This window comes from Aedes albopictus, chromosome 2, assembly GCF_035046485.1.
Source record: "Aedes albopictus strain Foshan chromosome 2, AalbF5, whole genome shotgun sequence".
Lineage (NCBI taxonomy): Eukaryota > Metazoa > Arthropoda > Insecta > Diptera > Culicidae > Aedes > Aedes albopictus.
The window spans coordinates 236,395,476-236,414,292 of NC_085137.1; the positions used below are offsets into that span (position 1 = coordinate 236,395,476).

General features: G+C 39.6%; 2 protein-coding genes across 2 annotated transcripts in view; one reads left to right on the plus strand and one right to left on the minus strand.

The window, feature by feature from the left end:
* Positions 1 to 16,443, plus strand: part of LOC109412018 (aquaporin AQPAe.a) — a 75,896-nt gene extending 59,453 nt beyond the window's left edge. Inside the window, exons 2-7 of the mRNA XM_062851388.1 lie at positions 5,934 to 6,054; positions 6,138 to 6,244; positions 15,194 to 15,337; positions 15,412 to 15,702; positions 15,767 to 15,895; positions 16,174 to 16,443. Coding sequence (XP_062707372.1) covers positions 5,967 to 6,054; positions 6,138 to 6,244; positions 15,194 to 15,337; positions 15,412 to 15,702; positions 15,767 to 15,895; positions 16,174 to 16,209 — 795 coding nt within the window. The 5' untranslated portion in view covers positions 5,934 to 5,966 and the 3' untranslated portion in view covers positions 16,210 to 16,443. The remainder of the gene's footprint in view (positions 1 to 5,933; positions 6,055 to 6,137; positions 6,245 to 15,193; positions 15,338 to 15,411; positions 15,703 to 15,766; positions 15,896 to 16,173) is intronic.
* LOC109412016 (galectin-6) lies at positions 10,654 to 12,450 on the minus strand. Its single transcript, XM_019685660.3, has one exon. The coding sequence runs from the start codon at positions 11,974 to 11,976 to the stop codon at positions 10,762 to 10,764; it is 1,215 nt and encodes a 404-aa protein (XP_019541205.1). The 5' UTR covers positions 11,977 to 12,450; the 3' UTR covers positions 10,654 to 10,761.
* Positions 16,444 to 18,817: the final 2,374 nt, after the last annotated feature.

The following is an 18,817-nucleotide window of genomic DNA, read 5'->3' on the forward strand; positions in this document are numbered from 1 at the left end:
TAAGTTTTGAAAAGCTGAGAGTTAAAGTTCCATAATGATGATTTTAGATTTGAAATCTGTGGCAAACACAGCGAAAATCGCGATTTGATGAGAAAATTCAAAATGGAGGACATATAATGGCTTCCAAAATTTAGTTGCCAAAGTGATTCTACTGATAAAGTTAACCTTCCTAATGCATCACGTTGGGAAACGCTCGCTGATATACATCGTTAAAACGGTTAAGGCCAGAAATGATCTTAATAGGATTAATTTTCCTGGAGTATTATTTTGGCGGCTCTAGAAAAAATTTCCAACGTTAAAATAGGTCCATTAAAAAGCGCCGAGATGAACCAGCCCTGGGCTGAAAATCTCGTTAATAAAGATAATAAAAAAAGGTCCATTAATTAGGATAATTTTTCTGGAACAGCATACGGCAATTGCAAATCTTAAGCATCTCTAAATGCGATTTTCATCATATTCTTTTCAAGTTGGGACAAACTAACGAATCTTAAATAAACAAAGAAGTGAAACATTAAAAAAAATCTAGCTACGTCGATAGTCTTACCCATCGTATTCTGTTTGAGATGAGGATCCATCATATATTGAGCAGTGTCACATGATTTTTTTTTTTCACTCATTAACAACTTTCGTATAACACAAGCATAAAGGGTTATTTATTTCCGATATTTCATTGACGCGTACTGCGTACTACAACCACCTACAACATCGCATGCTTTTTTTATGTCACGCAAGTACAACGGCTGACCATCAATAGCACACCTGACTTCACCTTTCGTCGATGCAAATTAGGCAGCTGAGGCAAAGTATATCTTGATACATTGCACTCCTGCTAAATATCTTGACCGGTAAAATAACAAATGACCAAAGCACGCAAAATTGTGTGCGTCAGTATACCCAACTCAGTTACAACAAGGTAGACGTCTGCCGTTTGGCCACTGCCATCCACCTTGATTAGACTTTTTCGTTTCGATTTCAATGAACGATCAATGTTACACCTCCCGATTCGGTACGTCTGATCAGCGTCACTGACTGCGGTGACTATATGCGCGCGTAGGCTGAGCGTGTGAATTGTAAGATGTGTATCATCAATGCAGCGCCAACTCTGCACTGCAATAGGCAATATCAAGCAAGCTATTATGCACTAGAATGCCAAAAACTTGACCATAATTTGTAAAATTCGTCGTTTTTTACTGATTTCGGTTCAAATCTAAATTTGATAACATTTCCAAACTTCCCTTGCAGTTAAAAAATAAGAAAATAAGACTGTTGGTCTTAATAACCCAATTAATAAAAGCAGTTTATTTGATATTTATTTAAAAATCTACATTGAGTTAATAGGAGTGAGAGAAAATACAGGCAGTTGATAGCGTGATATATGTCTTCATTAGAGTCAACACGTAGCTTCTACTTATATTCACATTTTCCCATCAGCAACTAATGGCAAGTGATTTATACGAATGCTTCAAAGTAGTCATAACTAAATACTGGAAAGAGGTAGCTTTTATGCTGCTTAATTAATTTACGGCTGACAAGTACATTTGGTTGTGTCTGCTGTGCGCGACCTGCGGCTCAAGTACAAAGGCTCTGTCAATTTAACGTTGATGATGACCTATCATCAGCCTTATAGGAAATAGACAATATAGGGTGGGGCGGGGCAAGATGGGTCACCTAAGGATGGATCACCATAACTTTGTAAATACAAATCGTATTGGTTTGTATTCGTCCGCTACTCTTTAATACACTAGTTAGCTATGCTAAAAGTCGATAAAAAGTTCATTAAATACAAAATATGATGTTAAACAAGCAGTTTTAAAAAGTGATCAATTTTGCGCCGTGAAAAAAGTGCGGGGCAAGATGGGTCACCTTTTAAGTAATTCACATTTTCTCAACGAAAAAAACGTCAAAATATAAGATTTGTTCCGCATTCATATATGCTCCATATCCATACTGAGTAAACAAGAGCTACTAGTAAACATTTTATAAATTTATTTGGAATATAAAAAACTTTACGATTTAAGTGGACCAAAGCCGACTTGAAAATCGATGTTTTCACTAAAAAATTATCATAATTTTATGTTATAATTTTGAGCGTTCATTCTGCTTGATTGATGTCATTTATGAGATAGTCTTGTAATAAAAAATAAATAACTTTTGAATGCTCCAAAAATACGTTCAAAATTGAAGGTGACCCATCTTGCCCCGCGGCCGTTTATATGGAGATTATATGGAATGTGCCGCATAAGAAAAATAACTAAAAACCATTTTATTTTTTATTTACAATGAGAGTGAATAATTTTTCAATCAATGCCCCAAACTTTTGTATATTCATGCTGGTCATCTAACAAAATTATTAACATAAACAAAACATGAGTAATGCGCTCGAAAATGGCACTGACCCATCTTGCCCCGCCCCACTCTAACAAAGTTCTTTAAAAAACATGTACGGAACTTATATTATTGTGCATTTCGCATCTCACATGAAAGGCATGGGATGGCATGTGCATTAGACCTTTTTTGACCTACCCGTGTCACATCAAATTATGAATCCACATGCAAAAACAAGGCTTCAGTCCAAAAATGAGCCAAATTGATAAAGGTTTAGAAGTGTATCAAATCGATTTTGTGTTTTTTCGAGCATTTCTACGAAAATGTATTCAAATATCCAGAAAATTGCACCGAAAAGGTGCCGAAAATACTGTTAAAATATGGTTAAAACAATACTCTACAACTTTGCCGAAGACACTACGGTGTTTAAATTGCGTATTTCAAAGTTATTCAACAATTTTCGTTAAAAAATCACGAAAAAATACAATATTTTTATGATTTGTCATGTAAAAGTCATGTAATTTTACATTGTTTTACGTGACTAATTTATTGAGCTATTGCTCCTATGTGTTACGAACATTTCGTCCATACACCATTTTAGTGTAGGAATTCGTTTTCATTGACTAATTATCAAAAGTTTGTCACGTTGATACTAAAAATTGTACAGAGTTGCCAGCACAAAATAAAACAAAGTTACCCATGATTAAAACATCAGTATCAAATTGGTGCAGATGGTTGAGCATGAGATTGTCGATTCGAAGATTCAAGGTTCGAGTCCTGGAATAGATTTTTTTGCGTCTCGATCCAGCTATAAGTTAATGAAACTACGCACTACATCTCATTGCAATTTGGCATCATAGCCTTGTTTCGAAACCGTAGAGTGCATAGTAAGAATGAAGTTTCTCTTCATCGTGTAGTTGCGTTGATTTGTGGGTAGATAGATACAGCTCCACCCACAGCTGTCTGAAAAATGTTGCATCCAGAAGCAGTTCTATCATCGTATTAAATTGTTTTAGCTAAATTGATCGTTATCAAACAGATGCTCAATATTTCGCCCAGCTGATCTCGTCGACATGATTTATTGTCAACAAGTAAACTAAATATCTAGCTAGTCCTGGAATGGGCTTAATTGGCAGGTTCCGATCATTATTATTTGGGAGATTGCGTGTAAGTCATGGCAGATTCATCATCGTAACTGCTACAAAGAAAGAAAAAAAGCATATCATGTATTTGAGCTTGAACCTGGGACCTTCTGATCCGCAGGCTCGAGCCTTATCATCTGCGCCATTTCTGATACTTGAATCAAAAGACATTAGAATACGATGGCATGACGTCTTAATCATAGGTAACTTTGTTTTAATACGTGCTGGTAACTCTGTGCGATTTTTAGTATCAACGTGACATACTTTTGATAACACAAGTTTACAAAATAAAACGAAAGTCGTGAACTTCTTTCAACGACCAAAGTTTTTGCAGTACAATTTAGCACTGATTTCGAAACCGTGCTTCAAAAAATTTTAAGTAGAGCGATTTTTGAGTTTTAGCTTAATATCAAGTTTTACAACTTTTAAAAATATGGAATTTACTAAAATTCAAATATCTTGCGTTTTGTTCAACCAATTACAAATCTTTTGCCATAAATTAAAAGCTGAATACAATACCATTCGATCATCTGAATGCAGGTTTTGCATCAGATTGATGAAATTCAATATATTGGCGGGTTTTAGGGACGATCTCCTTAAATTTTAGGCAAATTTCCGAAAATATATGAAGAAATGTATTTTTTTCAATAAGAATAAAACAATATAAAAATTCTTTCTCAACGTTTATTTGCCATATCATATGTAGGCGAGATACAGTAAAAAAATCAGCTCAATCGGAGCATTGACTACGGTGAATGAGATGTGTGAAGTGAGTGACGTTGCTTAAAAATAGAACAAAAATCGATTTCAAATCATCACCCTTGTATGAAAAGTCGAAAAAATTTCCGCTCTACTGTAATTTTTTTCCTTCGCGTTTTCGAAATCAGGGCATGATTCTACACCAAAAATGATCATCAGCTTACCGAGTTCAAAAATGCTGTAAACTAGTGTAATTAGTCAATGAAAACGAATTCCTACACAAAAACGATGCATGGACGAAATGTTCGTAATACAAAGGAGTCATAGCTAATTAAGTTAGTCACGTAAAATAATGTAAAACTACATGACTTTTATATGTAAAATCATAAAAATATCGTGTTTTTTCGTGATTTTTTAACGAAAATTGTTGAATAACTTCAAAATACGCAATTTAAACACCGTAGTGTCTTCGGCAAAGTTGTAGAGTATTGTTCTAACTATATTCTAACGGTATCTCCGGCACCTTTTCGGAGCAATTTTGTGAATTTCTGAGTAAATTTCTGTGAAAACGGCTAAAAAAACACAAAATTGATTTGATACACCTTTAAATCTTTATCAATTTGGCTCAATTTTGGACTGAAGACTTGTTCTTGCATGTGGATTGATAATTTGATGTGTCACGGAGAATTGGAGAAAAAAGTTTCAAATTGAACAGGTCTAATGTTTTTTTTTGTCGGCCAAAGTGCCTGAAACATAGTCAAATAATTCAGCTTGGCTGGGAAGAATATGAGACTAACTCGCTAATTCTGAGTTCAGCAGGTTTAAAAAATAAACCAAGACGAAGAGAACAAAACTGCCGAAAATACATATGTACACTACTTGTCATAAATATAGACTCCCGAAAAGTGTTGCAACATTATTGCATCACATTGACTCACCTCGATTTCTCCAAAACCTGAGGATTTAAATACAAAGATGCTGTCTTCAGCAAAGTTATTCAGCAGCAACAACTTTTCTGATGGCGATATTTTCGTAGGTGTTCTAGTTACAGTAATATCGAGGTGAGACAGGGTGATTCAATATTGTTGCAATACTTTTTGTGAGTCTATAGTTACATATGATGGGTAGTGTAAGATCCCATACATTTCCTAAATATATTTTTTACCCTAAACAAGTTTCTCGCTTCTTTAAAAAAAAAATATGTGGTATCACCAAAATTCATGAAAATTTGGATTTCGGCTCAATTTCGCATGCTGATTCAGAATATGGAATTATCTCAACACCGCTAAAGAAGCCAATTTACCGCTGTTTAATTGTCAAATAATTCTACTAGAATTTTCCACTTTTCCATATCAATAACTAGAAATGACGTAGAAATACAAAATGAATGCAAATGAATGCAAATAACACGCACTTGATATCATGCATAAAATACACATCATCCGAATCCACTGTATCTTTTTATCATGATAACCTAATGAGAACCATCAATCAATTCACTGTCAGAATCTGTGGATTTCCAATATCAATAACGATTATATTACTGTCTTTAATCTCAACAAAGCCACGTGAGTCTCATCGTTGATATCCAAATGGGTAGATATGCGAAAGTAGCTTCGCTGAAACCAACCAGTTTGGTTTCAAGTTCGCAACAAATTACGTATATACAATGATTCGCGTCATTTCTCCGATTACGATCATTCATGGATGATGAAGTGCCCAAAATACTATCCTTCTAAACAATACGTCATGCTTTCCAAATTTCAGACCCAGCACAACGCTTACATAATCGCATAAGCAATGGGGACCTCGTACAAGCTAGGAATGGACGAACTGTCGGGACGGTCTTCCAACAGCGTTTGGAAGGCGCTGGTCGCTGAGTTCATTGGTGAGTATTTTTGAGTGAAAACTCCATGCCTTCATTTCCATATTGTTCCATGTATTCTAAGCATGTGTTTTAATTTGATACAGGCATCTTTATCCTGAACTTTTTCGGCTGTGCAGCATGTACACACGCGGCTGGCGATAAGACTCTAATTTCTCTCGCCTTTGGATTGAGCGTATTCATGGTTGTAATGGTAAGAATATGAAAGCATACTTTATTATTCGTTTATTCTTAAGGTGAAACTGGAAGCTGAGGAAATTTTTTGGTTTTTGATTTTTTATTAAATAACGAAGTAATATTTTCAAAATCGGTTTTCGTGCACATGTAGAGTATGGTTCAATGTATCTTCTGAATTTTTTTGAGGTGGACAATGTTTTCCATTTTTTAGTAAAATTTTATTAAAAAATGGTTTCCGCAAAACCGAAAACCATTTTCCACCACAAAAAATTCAAGAGATGCCTTGATCCATACGCTACATGTGTACGAAAACCGATTTTGAAAATATTGCTTCGTTATTTAATAAAAAATCAAAAACAAAAAAGTGAGGAAATGCTTCCAGTTTCGCCTTAAGAGAAGAAGGCACAAGTTATGGTACGTCATGTCCTGGATAACCATTTTCTAGAACGCACAATTTCCCGGAAAAAATATCAAAGAACAGCGTCGAAAAAAATCTTCTTTTTGCCCCATTCACAAGAAAGGCAACCATTTGGAATGTGAGATCCGAACGATCATTGTTTTGTGTATCACCTACAAGGTGCTATTGCATATTATCTTACGTCGTGTGTCACATAAAACAAATGAGTAGTTTGGAAGTTATCAAGCCGATTGCATCGACAATGAACCAGATCTTCACCGGACGGTAAATACCAGATCTCAACGCATCACCTGTTCATTGACTTCAAAGCAGCATACGATAGTATAAACCACACCCACACCCAGGTAACCAAATGTTCCGCTTTCCATGAGAAAATACACTTTCAAGTTTCACGAAGTTCAGATAAAGTTACGAATTGAACTTTCTGGCTGCTTAAGAGGCTATTGATGAGCCTTGTTGGAATTTCGCACACAAGTTCCGGTAAGGATTATTGTTAACCTCTTAAGCAGCTTACAAGCTGGCAAATATCGCAGCGGTAAGTAGTCTATCACGCAGAAGGATACAGTTCAAAACTACACATGAGCGACGTGTGTTAAAATATAACTATCGGAAGCAATTCCAGGCATGGATCCCAACACCAACAAGTTTTGTGATAATTCATCACTGATAAATCTGAAAAATACATTTTTGTTTCATCAGAAGTTGCTTAGAAGGCTCCAGTTACTTTATGTGAACTTTCCAGTTCCAAAATTACGTAAAAATGAGACTGCTTAAAAGGCTAATGAGCATGAGCAACCTCGAACAAGCTACTTAGCTTATAAAATACCCTATTATCTGAACTTTTGGATGGTTAAACCATGGACGGAAACAGCTCTTCTGGGAAGCTGACCAGATAGACTGTTCAAAGGCCACGTTGGATGGTGTGCACAACTGCGCGGTTTCGGGTGAACTAACCAGACCTCTCGGACCTAGCCGGAGACTGCGACAAAGCGACGGACTCCCATCCCATCTTTCGGGAAGATGTAATGCAACGAGTCGGACCCAATAGCCGGGGTGCGATCTTCACGAAATTCGGCCAATTTGTCTATATTGCGGATGAGATGGATATTATTGTTAGAACATTCACCCTTATTCTTGTTTACGGACGTATCAACTTTCAAACGTATTTGATTCGTTTGAATCCATAACACATTTGATTTTGCTGTCTAAACGGGAAGCAGAAAGCAAAGCAGAAAAGGTCGGATTGGTGGTGAATGCGTCAAAAACAAAATTCACTTTGGTAGGTGGAACCGGACACGTCAGGATTCGTCAAGGAAGTAATGTCACGATAGACGGAGATACCTTCGAGTTAGTGGAAAAAGTCGTATATCTCGAAGAAGCACACCAGTGGTCCTCAACGGTCATGAGACCAAGCATGGTCCAGCTCGGGAAGAAGCTTGGGACATTCCAAAGACGAGTTTTAAGTACGACCTTTGGTGGTGTGCAGGAAAACAGTGTTTGGCGTCGAAGGATGAATCACGAGCTCGCGGCACTCTACGACAAACTCAGCATTCAGTGACCAAAATCATGTAAAAATGCCATACAACAACCCTGCGAAAATGGTGTTCGCCACAGATCTGGTTGGCACGGGAAGGCAAAGAATACAGCGGGCAAGATAAGTTAACCAGGTAGAACGTGACCTGCCGAGCACTCAGGCATTTTCGAGGATAGCATCTAATGCGCAATACAGCGCATTATGGACGACGTTAGGTCCGTTAGATGGAGATGTGGTATGAACTGTCAAGCGGGCAATGTTTGTATCCCTGCTTGCATAGAAACCACTCCAGGTGAAACCCACTTGCGAACCGACGTCAGCCTGGGTAAGTTGCGTGTGCTGCACGTGAGGGGTGATTCCTTCCCAGAGAAATCCTAAACTCCACAGGAGATAAATCGAATTTCGCGGTTTTTCTCCTCCAAAGTCGCTCTGCAGTCCTAGTCGAACCATTCATCGACTTCTTCCCACGTACCCGACGGGGCTCTAGGCTGCATTTTTTGATGGCTGCTTTTACTGTACTCCAGCAGTCTTTTAGATGTGCTACATCGAGCTCTCCGTCGTCTGGCAACACTGCTTCGAGATTCAGCGCATATGCTGAGGCAACATCCGGTTGCTTCAGTCGCTCTATAGGTTGTACGTACATTGTTGATGACAGAGTTTGACCATCACCAGATAGTAGTCAGATTCGATGTTAGCACCACGATAGGTCCTGACGTCAATACGACGAACAGATTTTTAGTGGTGTTGTAAATACTTTTTACAACGGCGCGCATCCTGAAGGGTTAAAAATGTGGTCGGCGCTATCATACTGACTTTTAAAGCATGGGCCATAGAGGACATAGAGGATTGTAAGCCAACAATAATTTCTATCTGTAGGTTTTATGTGCAATTATTGTTCTAGTTTTAGTCAGTCATGGAATAGCAACTGCAAATTGACCGCTCACCAATGCTTAACCGTTAACCGACAATCTTTTTGCTTTTTTCTACTCCGTGCTTTTAAAATGGGCGCTGGGTACCCGGGTACCCTGTCGGCCACATAAGGGTTAAGCAAGTGCTCCATGTGGTTCAGTTCAGATTCGAATTCTGTGATTGCGAACATAGTAAAACATGATTTATTTAATGACAAAATTCAATATGGCGACCATATTCAAGATCGGAGTTAAAATTCCCAAGAAACAAAGACAGCTGAATAAGAATTTCTTAAGCTGAAATTTTCTTAAGAGCAGTTTGTTCAACTTTTGTACAGCCAAGTTTGTTCATATAAATGTTGGGTATGTTTTGAACACGTTGCAACACGATTTTTAGAGTTTTTTTTTTGCGATAAACTGGGTAAGATTTGATCAAGTACACCGGGCAAATTGAAACAGCGTGTTAGCATGATGTTATCTAATCATAATAAACAATTTGAATGTCGTAAAACATAGTTTTTGATTCATACAGTCTTTTGGTAAATAATAAATTTCCAAACTGTATTTTGAAATCTTGTTCAAAGCTTCGCGTTTTATCTTGCCCCACCCGTTTCAACTTTCCCGGTGTACCTTAAATAAAAAGTCATTTTTGTAGCCTTGTTAGCCCCTTGGCAAACAAGGGGTCCATCGATTTAACCCCACCCAAGTGGTTTATATGAACCCAGAGAGATACCTACTCGGTTGTGGAATCATTGCTAATGAGTTGTCCCATTTTTTTAACGGAAACTGAGTAAAAAAACATTGGAGATCAGTTTCTGAGTTGGACCAACTCTGTGACTGAGTAGGCATATTTCTGGGTGTAATGGGAAGTGCCCAAGAGCAAATTGAAGCCTAAATCTAGGCGCATTTTATTCTTATCAAGCAAACCATTGAAATAAGTATTACCCTTTTCTGCTAATCTAATGAATCTAAACCAATATTTGTGTGAGGAACCGATAGTACCGAACAATAATGCAGATTATAGAAAATTAGCCTGTGCATCCTTTGATACTGTCTTTCTCTCTCCCACACGAAATGTTACGTTTCTTCCCCTTATTCACATATTCTGAAGGAGTGAGGAAGACAGCACAAAATGGTACACAGGCTAATATGTGATTACCACAGCAGTCATCGAGCGTTCGTTTTTCTGTGTAGAAGTCCCAAATCAATGACTTACGCTTACGTCCAAAGATCGACTGAATGGACAGATTTCATTCTTTCATTCTTCTGCAAATACCTACAACAACCTACCTATATCACGGTATCAGACAGCACCCTGTTTGCCTTTACTGTCTTGTTGATTGATAACGTGCCTCAAGACAACAATAAAACAAGTTTTGTTTTGCGCAGCAAGCTGTCTATTTGCTTTTTTCTTCGTGCGTTTAGTTACATGCATTCAATATTTTATTAACATATTTGAACAACACAATACGAAATCAAACGCACTATGACTATTCTACACACCGGGCTTAGTTAGTTACAATGACTTGTGTATGCATTCTCGAGTACTTACTAAATAGTATATATGTATAATGTATAAGTATTGACTATAGTTTTATTGTTCTTATTAAAGCTATACGTATCTCTAATTGAAATTCATCGATGACGAAGATTCGCAAAGTCTTTCACCTTAACTAATAGGCCGACTCTAAAGTAACATCAAACACTTTTATATCACCTTGTATGTAGACCGTCTCCACTAGCTTGGGGTTGTCTCTAAATATGAATTCGGCTATCAGTTTCTCGTTTAAGTAAACCTGATAGCTAACATCGGTGCAGGCAATTTTCAGGTGGAAAGTTTTTCCAGGCATAAAGTCAGTCAAATTCTCCGACCGTTCTTCGCGGTCCCACTTCCCATTGAGCCACGAGTTGCGACAGATAACGTGCTTTCCGCCGACGTTCCCAAAGCGTGGGTTCAGATGGAAGGGGATGTTCGGATGTGGCCAAACTCGATGATTGCTTTGGAGATTTACGTAAAAGGAATGGGGTAGAAGCTTGATGCGACCCCGTATGTGTAGATTTTTGCCGTTCGTGAACGGTTCCGCCAGTCTACCGGTGTAAGGCATCAGTTTGTAATGCGCATCGGAGATTTCCGGGAGAGTAAAGTTTTCTTTGGAAATTTGACGGATTTCTTCTAGAGCGATATCCGGGTAGGTCTCGACATAAACCTGCTCCACGTTGACATCCTTGACGTCCCCTTTGACTTCCAGGGCGCAAATCTTCCGGTAAGGCAGTCTATGCTTGAACGTGTTGAAATGACGACCATTGACGCACATGAGAAATTCCTTGTCCGTAACCAGGATTTGAATCTTGAACTTTTGTCCCCGGTGAAGATTGAACGATAAGGGGGAGGCGACTTCCTCTTTGCCCCACACCCCTTTCACTCGACAATTCCTAACGATGTAGTTCTGCGGAAGTCTCGGATTAAAGTGCAACGCCAGATCCGAATTTTTCAGCATCAAGTTGATTGAGAACCGCTCGCATGTCAGCAAAATACTCCCACTAATGACGAAGCTCAGACCAGGTGATACCTCCGTGATGTTCTCCAGCGTATAAACCACCTCCGTCGATGAACTCTTATCCAAACTAATGGACCCGGGCGAGGTCGGAGATTCGTGGTAAGCGAAATCGCAGCTATCCAACGATTCCGAAGACATTTTCACCTCCAACTCGTTCGTGCTGCTGCTACTGCTATATTGGGCAATGTAGTAACGAAATAATTGATCCCGACGTTTGCTCTGCAAATGCTCTCTACATTCCACTATGGAACCCCCGGAGCGTATGAATACGTCGGCGATGTCTAGCAAGTCGGCACCAACACTGAGCAGCAGATAAGCGAACACTGCCATTTAGTAATAGAAGCAACTGCTGGGTACCACAACACATCCACCAAGGGGGAACGAAGGAGGGGACATCTTGCTGCTCCACACGTTCGACAGTCCACTATCGCATGCACTGCACTGGTGGTGTTTACTGCTGCCAGCGAGGAGCTAATTACATTTTTATTTACTTTACACTTTTCTGCGGCGAATACGATTGTATTATTGACACTACACACCTGCATACATGCACTAGTTCTAGCATACACAGACGAATCTCGGTCCGTGATGTGAATTCCGCAATGTTATTGTCCACTTTTGCTACGTTGCGTTGCGACGAAGCTAATTTGCATACCACTAACGAGAAAACTCAGTGTCCGTCTTGCTTGATTACTGAAGGAACCACAACCGAAGTCGAACCGATCACTGTTTGTTTTGGTTTTGATGAATTAATGATGAGATGATTGTGACAATGATGACAAGACAAGGTGACCAGAAAAATCCGGAAATGCTGCAAGCTAGAAAGAAAAGACCGCAGCCAGTTTTTAGTTTGAAACATTAATTTATTTTTTTGCAATTTCTCATCGTAATAGGCTGTTTTACCTGACGCAAATCTGCCAGGAAAAGGCCTACTTTCCCACACCAAATTAGCAGTGCTGTAATGGTTCATTACAGCACTGATTTGCGTTACGTAATAAACTATTACAGCACTGTTTTCAGTTTTGATCAACTTCTTGATGCTTTCTGTAAATGTTTTGTAAATTTGTGATAACTGCACAGTATAACCTGCTATGAGCTGACTTTTTTATACATGGCTATGAACATCAGTGTGCAGTTTGATGAAAAATTTTGTTGAAAACTATCCTCAAACGGTAATTTATGAAATTGCAAAAAATGTTGTACGCAACTCGGTTCAGAACTCGATTTTTACAGCACTCGTCGTAATTATCCAACTCGGCAAGCCTCGTTGGATAAATGTACGACTCGTGCTGTAAAAATCGTCATTCTGCACCTTGTTGCGTAAACTACTATTTTTTATCTTTATTATTTAACGAGATTTTTAACTCGAAGCTAGTTTATCTCGGGACTCACGCTTTACTTCCCTTCCGAAGAAAGAACCCACATTTTGTGAGTATGTCGGGAGTGGGATTCGATCCCACCCGTTAATGTATGTATTGTATCTTCATAAAAGTAAATTAATTTATTGACAGCAATGCCATTTTATGGGTATTATGGCATCAAATCAGTAACAAATTTTTGAAAACGACGTATAATTAATGCTACACCATTGATTATACGTCGTTTTCAAAATTTGTTCCTGAAATGATAGTTGTGGCACAGACAAACAGACGTCTCACTCTACCCACTTCCCATCGTTTTCCTTTTTAACGGACTAGGCTTTGCTCACTATCTTTAGTTGTAACATTATCAATATTGTATGCTTCCCGGAAAATCCGTTCATTTAATTCGTATTTTTTCTAAAAACAATCATTGGGCCCCAGATCACAGAGAACAGACGTCTATCTTTGCTCTCTGCCTTGTGTAAAACTTTGTAACGGTCAGATTAGACTATGTGGTTATGCTCCCGTTACGTGGCGCTAGCATCCCATCACTTCCATTGTTGAAATGTCATTTTTGTTTCCAGTGCTCGCCGTTTTTGGCCGTTTGGCGCTCATGTCGCTTTGAGGGCTAGTGTATTTCAAGGATGAACACTGCCATCGTGTGGTCAAATCGACTTTATATGTGGGGCAGTCGCCGTTAGTGGCGTTGAGGTACACTTGAATTCTTTACACACGATTTCGACGTATTTTTGTTCGAGCTTAAACGTCTGTTCTCTGTGCCCAGATGTTTTGACAATTTTTAAAGGGGCCGCCACCTCAAAAAGGTTGGAAACCCCTGGTCTACACTTTGCGCATTGCAATTGAAATTTGTATGGGATTTTGTATGGGAAAACATACTTTTTTGCATTTTAGCCATAAGTTGAAAAAGTTTGTCTGAAACTTTTTAACCGATACTGTAAAATGATAGCCTAGGATGTTCTGAAAAATTTTGTTGAAGACCGCGAAGCGATCCGATGCTTGTGAAAATAGTTATAACCGACGAACCGCATGCATGTGTTTATGTTTTAACAATAACAATAGCAACCTTGATAGCAACGAAATCATGCTGTTTCGTCAAGCAATGCCAACGCTATACCTTTTTTGATAAGCATCAGATCACTTCGCGGTCTTCGACAAAGTTTTTCTGAACATCCTAGGCTATGTTTTCATTTGATCGGTTACTCGGTTTTAGAAAAAAAAATCGAGCTTGTTATGCGAGAAATGCAAAAAAGGGGTGTTTTCCCATGTAAAACCCCATGCAAACTTCAAACGCGATGCGCAAAACGTAGACATGTCCGAACGTGCCCAAATTTTGCACACTTACTTGGGTCCTAAAATGGGATCAAAAAAGCACAGAGAAACAGACGTAACACTTAGAACAAATTATATTAAAAATCATCGTCACAATCGTAATCGCCCAATGCTAATCATGCCGTGTTTGGACAATCCACCATTAGATGGCAGTAGTGAGCAAACGTCAAACAGGAGCAAAAACTATGCCAGCGCCACGACTGGTGAATTGACCAACTGTCGTATATTTGAATCAACAGTTAAAAAAGTTATCGATGGGAAGCTAGTGGAGTGTGACGTCTGTTTCTCTGTGAAAAAAGCTTTGATCTGATGGGATACCATTGAATTTTTAATTTTTCCATATAAACGATGGCCCACTCTAATATCTATATGCAGTGCTGAAAAATTCATTTCGTCATATCTAAATTCAATCATCTACAGCTCATTTTAGAAGCTGAACCTGAGAATATGGTATATGGAAAACTTGTGCGGCTAGACCAGTTCTGCAAGAAAGTCACGGAAAAACCGCTATTTTTCGAATATTTAAGGTAAATGTCACGGACTTCCTTTGAAAAATGCTAAATGATATTCACCGTGAATATCATTCGCATTTTTTTTAAGGTAGTCCGTGACATTTACCTTAAAGATTCGAAAAATAGCGGTTTTTCCGTGACTTTCTTGCAGAACTGGTCTAGCCGCACAAGTTTTCCATATACCATATTCTCAGGTTCAGCTTCTAAAATGAGCTGTAGGTGATTGAATTTGGATATGACGAAATGAATTTTTCAACACTGTCTATATGTAGTCATGTTAATTAATACTCATTTACTCAATTCTCGTTTCCTCCCAAATTCCAGTCCATCGGACACATCAGCGGTGGACACATCAACCCTGCGGTAACCGCTGGCTTACTAGCGGCTGGTAAGGTCAGTGTGGTTCGAGCAATCTTCTACGTTATAGCCCAATGTGCTGGAGCAGTGGCTGGAACTGCTTCTTTGAAGGTAGGTTGCCAAAAGAATTAAGGGTACCTAATTGTTTCAAGAGATAGTTAAATATGTATGCACAATTTTTACAGGCACTTTTACCGGAAGCATACCAAAATGGCCTTGGCAATACGGGCCTGAAGGAACATGTCCAAGACATGCAAGGTTTGGGAATTGAGTTCTTCCTGGGTTTCATCTTGGTATTGTGCGTCTTTGGCGTTTGCGACGAGAACAAACCGGATTCACGTTTTGTGGCACCATTGGCTATTGGTATGACGGTTACCTTGGGTCACCTCGGAGTTGTGGAGTATACCGGTTCGAGCATGAACCCCGCTCGCTCCTTTGGAACTGCTTTCATCGGTGACAATTGGGCCAATCATTGGGTGAGTGTCCTATGACAATACACTTGAAAACAGCGTCAAAACTAATGCGACATCCCATTCGTAGATCTACTGGGCAGGTCCGATTCTGGGTGGCGTTTGCGCTTCTCTTTTGTACTGCCAAGTGTTCAAAGCACCTCAACATGAGCCCGAATCCGCTTCAGAACGCTATCGCGTAGCAGCCGACGAAAAAGAGGTAAGAGATGCATTCAAACAATGCAAAGGATAATTCTTATTTTCCCTTATTTTTTGGATAAACCTAGGCTTACAATACCCACTTAAAGCTGAAATACATTGACGAAGATGCATAGAACAGGTATTTTCAAATGCCTTCTAGAACTCAAGATAGTTCAGAGCACTGTTCAATGTCATTTGCTAACACTTTTGCTAACAAAAATATTCCAACCAAACCATTCACCTATCCGATGTGCTAGAATATAGGCCATACTAACAGAACACTTCGTCAATTTTCAGCTGAAACGCTTGGATGGAAAACGTGACATGGCCTAAGGATATCGAAGCGGCAGGCAGTATTCCATCAACAACTAAGTTATTAATGCAGTTGAACAAATATTCATTGATCGAATATTTGCAGAGCAAATAGTTTTAAGTGTTTTACTAATAGATTAGGAACAAGTTTTTTAAGCTTACACAGATGAAAAGTATATCTTGTTAAGAAAAAATACAAAAGAAATATTATAAGTAAGCCGAATGTGCCACGAACAAATAAATTATTTGAGAACAGTTTTTGTGAATGCTTTTATTTTTATTTTTAGTGACGAAGACTACTTCAGATTATTCAGATTGCGTTCTGTAGCGAAAATTCTCATGTCATAAAGAGACATTAGGAGAAATCGATTTAGGTGCTTGGATACTTGTAGATTATTTTTCTTCATTTATTCAATATTGAAATAACAATCATATGTTAACAACACATTAGCGCCCAAGGTATCCCGCAATTTGAATCCTTCAATGAAATCGGTGTAAATTCCAAATGGTATAAATATCTAATGCGTATTTTTGACAGACATGCGCATTTCCACTACCACTTGTCGTCTTTCTTTGTTGTAGAAAATTATTTGAAAAAGAAAATTATACATGACGGAAGGAGAATTGCGACAAAATCCCTCGAAGAATCCCGGAGGAAGCAGATCTGGTGTAATGGTTGAAACAAAACACGTGACTATCACGCGGTGGAGCTGGAATCGAATCCCACTTTCGGCAAAATTGAGAAGTGTTATTCTTCTATATTTCGCGCACTTCAGTTGATGCCCTTATATTATAGAGGACAAGAGTGTTGAAAACCGGCGGAACAGGTACACAGCGGAATGTCCTACGACGGTACACAACCGACTTTTGACTTGCGCGATCGCAGAACAGAAAAGCGAAGACTCACTTTAATAAACACCTTTATTGGTACACGGTTCGATGTGGAATGACAACAAATGAACGACACACGACTAGACTAGGGAAGTGGAACCATCTCGGCAGGGGTCCTATTTTGGGCACTTTTCTGCTATAACTCAGCGAATTCTGAACCAATTGACACAATTTTTGGAACGCGATGAGATAAGTATAGTATCTAGCCGTGTACAAAATTTCAAAGCAATTGGTTTGGAATTGACTGAGTTATAGCGAATAGTGCCCAAAACACCGGCCGCTGCCCAAGTGGTTCGTTACCCTACTCTTGTTGTTTATGAGCGCTTTCACGCTGACGTCATCACTGTCTCCTTCTCTTTCTTTCCTTCGGCGTCGGTCCATAAAGCCGTCCTTGCCCTCAAAAAAAATTTGAGGGCAATGTTTACAAATCGTATGAGAATTCGATGAGGTTATGTTTTTGATGCAAGCCTCTATTGTTTCTCCCACTCGCGCCGTTCGCTCGGCTGGCTTACCCGCCAATGTGCATTGGCGGCGGGTGAAAACATCGCCCCCACCAACAAAGAGAGCAAATGAGACCATCCAGCGCATCCAACCAACTAGCATCTATATCATTTGAGTCATGCGGGTTCTCCCGATTGTCCGGTTTATAATGGTTTACAGCGTTTACAGGAAAAAGGGGAAAACCTTTTGTTCGTGTGCTCGCGTTTTCGCACAATGCGTGACCACAGCCACATGCTCGTCGGTCAACTGGGTTGAATCCGAGCCCGCGCGCCGTTGGAAAGGGGTCCCCGGTAAGGGCCGGGGCAGGTGGAGGCCCCACTGTCAGCAACTCCTTCTGGTACCAGCTGAGGACCACACGGGAAACTGGTTAAGCGCCAGCATGCTATCTTGATGGACTCCCCAAAGCGAGTCATCGATGTTCGTTGCTGCAACCTATACGCAGCTAACCTTCAGGGTGCGATATGCATCAGCCCCTCTCTGAAGCAATGGTTTATTGATGGTTCCAGAGAAACGGAGCGACGGAGGGTTTGGCGGCCATTGGAATGTTGTTTAGTGGGTCAAGGAGAGTCGTTGCTTTTACTTTTGTTGTAGAAGCGGCCTGAACCCCACACTATGTGGAACTTCCTGTTCAAGTGTCTGTTGAGCAGATTTTCTCCCATGTTTTAGAACACTAACTAAACAGGCTTCCCGTATCTTCAATATAATACGGTTCGGAAGTCTTTCTCAAACTTCTTTACCGGCGCATGTATTTCTTATGGAGCTGGTGGGTCGCGACCCATAGTTTGAGAAAGGCGGCGGTACGGTGTATAACACGGCTCGCTACCATGCCTGAGAAGCTTTGGCAGGGAGTTCGTCCATCGCAGCAGCCTTGTTGTTCTTCAGTCCTTTGATGGCTCTCTTGACCTCGTCTAGCGTTGGAGGTTCCACTCCACAGTATGTGCGTCGTCATCGATTCCAATTGTGTCTGCCGCTCTTCCATTCGCACCGTTCAACAATGCCTCGAAGTGCTCTCTCCTCCTGGCAGCCATCGTTGTTTTATTTGTCAGCAAGTTTCCATCACGGTCGTTGAACATGATGGGTGTAGGCGCTGTTTTCTCTGCTTTGGCAGTTTCGTAAAACCTCCGCATATCATTCTATTCCATTATTGCGCTTGAGCAATCACATTTTCGTCATGTCCTCTTTTCTTTTCGCGGTGGATTCGTTTTCGATTCTTCTTGCTTATCGCAAGAAAAACTCG

Excerpts from the sequence above, each read along its gene's own strand:
- LOC109412016 (XM_019685660.3), bottom strand. The coding sequence starts at position 11,976 with ATGGCAGTGTTCGCTTATCTGCTGCTCAGTGTTGGTGCCGACTTGCTA.